We start from the raw sequence: 3,626 nt of genomic DNA, 5'->3' as shown, positions 1-3,626 counted from the left end.
CTCCGTACTCTTCCAAATGGTGGTATTATTCTACCTCCATCAAATAATTGGAGACCCAAGTCGGGCAAATCTTTACGCAACTAAATGCAAGGGCTAGAGGTGGAATTTCGAGTAACATAATTGCTAACCTAAAGAATGAAGCACAAGTCCTAGCAATTGTCACTAGAAATGGGAAAGAACTTGAAGATCCCCTTAGAGGAGATGTGAGTGAAAATATGCCCAAAGCTAAGGCAAGGGAGGTGACACCTCAAAGAATAAAAGCAAATGATGAGTAAAAGATAGATAAAAGCGGTGAGAAAGTGGTCGAAGTTAAAAAGCTACAAGAAGAAACAAAGCCAACCATCCATGTTCCTCCTCCGTTCCCGCAATGGTTGCATAAAAAGAAAGAGAGTGACAAATTGAGAAAATTTATGACAAAAATTAGCAACTTCTCAATAAATATACCAATACTTGATGCAATACAAGAGATCCTGGGATATGCTAAGTTAATAAGAAGTTAATGTCTAAGAAGAAGCTCATCGAAGGTGATACCATTGAAGTTACTCATGGGCGTAGTGCTATTATGGATAGCAAAGTTGCGGAAAAGAAAAATAACCCGGGAGCATGCACTATCCATTGCACCCTTGGGACTCATGAGTTTCTAAAAGCCCTTTATGACCTTGGTGCAAGCATCAACCTAATGTCGTATGTCATCTATAAGATACCTGGCTTGGACACTTCAACACCAACCTCGATACGACTTTTGATGGCAGACTGGTCCATAGAAAGACCGGTGGATATATTGTTTGATGTCCTCATAAAGGTGGACAAATTTATTCTCTCAACAGATTTTGTTGTATTGGATTGTGAGATAGACCAAAAAGTGCCTATCATTCTTGGTCGTCCTTTCTTGGCAACCGAGAGAGCCATTGTCGATCTAGAGTTGGGGGAGATGAAATTTTGGATGCAAGAAGATGAGGTCTCGCTCAAAATTTGCAAGTCAAAGAAGCAAACCGAGGATCTCCAAGTAGTATCCGTGGTGGAGGTTGAAAATGAGACAGTGAAAGATGAGGGGTTTGAGTACCTGCCATGACATTGAAAGAAGAAAGACGTTATGCCACAACGATAACTAAGGTGCTAGGTGGGAGGCAACCCATAAATGCCACAAGAGTGACTCGTATCCTTTTTTGTTATGTTCTAGTAGTGTAGATGTTGTCTTTGCATTTGAATAATTCATGCATTTGTGGCACTTCGAATTGCATTGAATGAGCTTTAAAAGGGGCAAGTGTGAAAGTATTCTTTGGAAATCCAAACAGGGAAAGTTTTGTGAAAATTGAGTAAAATACTGAACAGGGGAAAATAGGGGAGTAAAAATTACTCTCAGTTACTATGATTGCGGACACCATGCACGATCGCGGTGACACAGCTGTACGCTGTCGTACCCCCTGACCGCGATCGCGGTCTTTTAGTCATTTAACCCCTAGTCTGCTTCATTTATCTCACACTCCCTTTTAAAATTGTACACTCAAATCTAAGCTACATTGCTGGCCAAGTTGTAAGCTCTTAAATAGCATCTGTGCACATCCCTCTTACATCAAAACTTTGGTAGGTGGCATCAATCCTTGCTTTTATTTTTGAAAATAGGCCATTGAGTGCATGATTAATAAAGAGCCTAAAGTTTTAATTGTTATGCTTTACATGTTGTCATACTTATTATTGTTTTGGTGTTGGTTGCTTGATTGAGGTGTGCACACAAGAGGAGAAACCTTGAGTACCCAATAGTGTGTCAAAAAAGGGTAGACAAATATGATATGCACACCTTGTGTTTGATAAATTTCTCAAATGAACTTTCAATAGTGGCATTTACTTTTGAAGGGCACATTCAGACACACCGGTAGCATTGTTCACATGACCTTCATTTTTACCCATATTGTAGAACATACTAGTAGTCTAAAATTGGGAGGAAGTTGAACATATAGAACTAACATGGAACCAACCTCAGGTGTCGCGATTGCGGTCATAGACTGCGACCGCGATAACACGGATGCGGTTCTGATCCGCGATCGCGGTAACTGAGGACAGGTTTCTGTCATGTCAAAAATCTTGTACTTCTAATTTTTAGCCAGGCAACCCTAAACACCTAGTCCAATGAACTTTAATGATCAATATAGCATATCTTGCATGATTCAAATGATGTTAAAAGATATAATGTGTGTTTAGTGCTTTCAGGACAACCTCATGGATAAGTTTGATCACATCAGATTCATGGAACCTAAATGCCACACTCACTATTACAGTGATCTTTCAAAGAATTTTATGTCAATATCAGTGAAGTATATTTCTTAAGCCCACTCAATGTTATTGTAAAGATGCGGGGAAAGCCGGTGAAAGTTGTGGCTAAGAAAATCAATGATGTTTATAGGCTCAAGCAGGAAGACATGAGTGAATTCAAAGCGAAGGGGTGTAAATTATGGAATTGGTTGGCACAGCGGTTATGTCCTGGAAAGAAAGTCTCGTGGACAAAAACTAAAAAAAAAACATCTCCATGAATGACTTTATTTTCGAGGCTCGGATATGGTTGCACATCATTTGTAGTCGAGTGTCTCCTTGCAACCACATGATAGTAGTCCTTGAATTACGTTCTCAGATGGTTGCTTGTATTCTAAACGACATCCCTTTAGATTATTTCAAACACCAAAGTGGTACAAATCTCTTTTACCCTTCTCTGATTATTGAGCTTTTCAATAAAGAAGGGGTGGAAGAGTATGCTAGTGATACATGGATGCATCCTAGCGCCATTATCTACCCATTAAAGATTTGAGAAGAGAGCGCACCGAGCAAAAGAAGGAAAAAAAAGATCAACTTAGAAGAGCCAACATGTAGAGAACCCGAGACTCATAGGCAAACTACCATGGGATCTTTTGAAGAGATTAGAGTTAATATTTTAACCATTAAAGAGCTTGTGGCTAGCTTTCCTCAAGGGTCGGGAGAGCCCTCAACCACCCATCACTCATATGTGTCACGTGCCGATTATGTGAGTATAAAGAGGACCAAAAAAAGCAAAAAACTACTATTGATCAGCTTGAGGAAGCCAACTCCTCTTTGGCAGCATCACATCGGGAACTCCGAAGCGTACATAAAAAGATGATCACTAGGGAGAAAAAGAGGGACAAGTTCTTAACCAAGATGTGGAAAGAGGTGAAGGGTCTATGGAAGGTTCTGAAACCCCAAAACAGGCTTCCTACTTCTTAGGTCGACAATGATGATAAGGCCCCAACTGAGTGGTTAGATCTTGAGGAGGATAGTGATTATGCAAGGTTCGAGAGTGATAACAGCCCTTGATGCAGATTCAGGGAGCACCATTATCTCTTTTATCCTTAATTATTTATACACTAGGGATACTGCTACCTTTTAAGTTATGGGTGTTACCTTATTTATTTGATTTGGGCATGTATTATTGATATTATGCATACTTTTCTGCTCTTCTAGATAATTCTTACTTTTTATTTGGGTTGTAATATTTGGTCACTCTGATGGTGCTCACACCTGCATGGATTAGTTATTTTGTTCTTGTTTTGTTAATTCATGTTTCTAGTTTCTAACCATAAATACAAGGGAAGTCTGAGTACTTATGGCATCGATGATTG

At 39.5% G+C, this 3,626-nt stretch overlaps 1 protein-coding gene across 1 annotated transcript; it reads left to right on the top strand.

Moving 5' to 3' along the window:
- The first annotated feature begins 499 nt into the window (after window positions 1-499).
- LOC107841516 lies at window positions 500-1,072 on the top strand. The gene has a single exon (XM_016685414.1). It carries the CDS (start codon window positions 500-502, stop codon window positions 1,070-1,072), a length of 573 nt encoding a protein of 190 aa, XP_016540900.1.
- The last annotated feature ends 2,554 nt before the right edge of the window (window positions 1,073-3,626 follow it).

The sequence above is a fragment of the Capsicum annuum genome, chromosome 9 (genome assembly GCF_002878395.1).
Source record: "Capsicum annuum cultivar UCD-10X-F1 chromosome 9, UCD10Xv1.1, whole genome shotgun sequence".
In the NCBI taxonomy this organism is placed as follows: Eukaryota; Viridiplantae; Streptophyta; class Magnoliopsida; order Solanales; family Solanaceae; genus Capsicum; species Capsicum annuum.
Note: the sequence above shows the minus strand (reverse complement) of the source record. Positions and strands in the feature narration are given on the sequence as shown.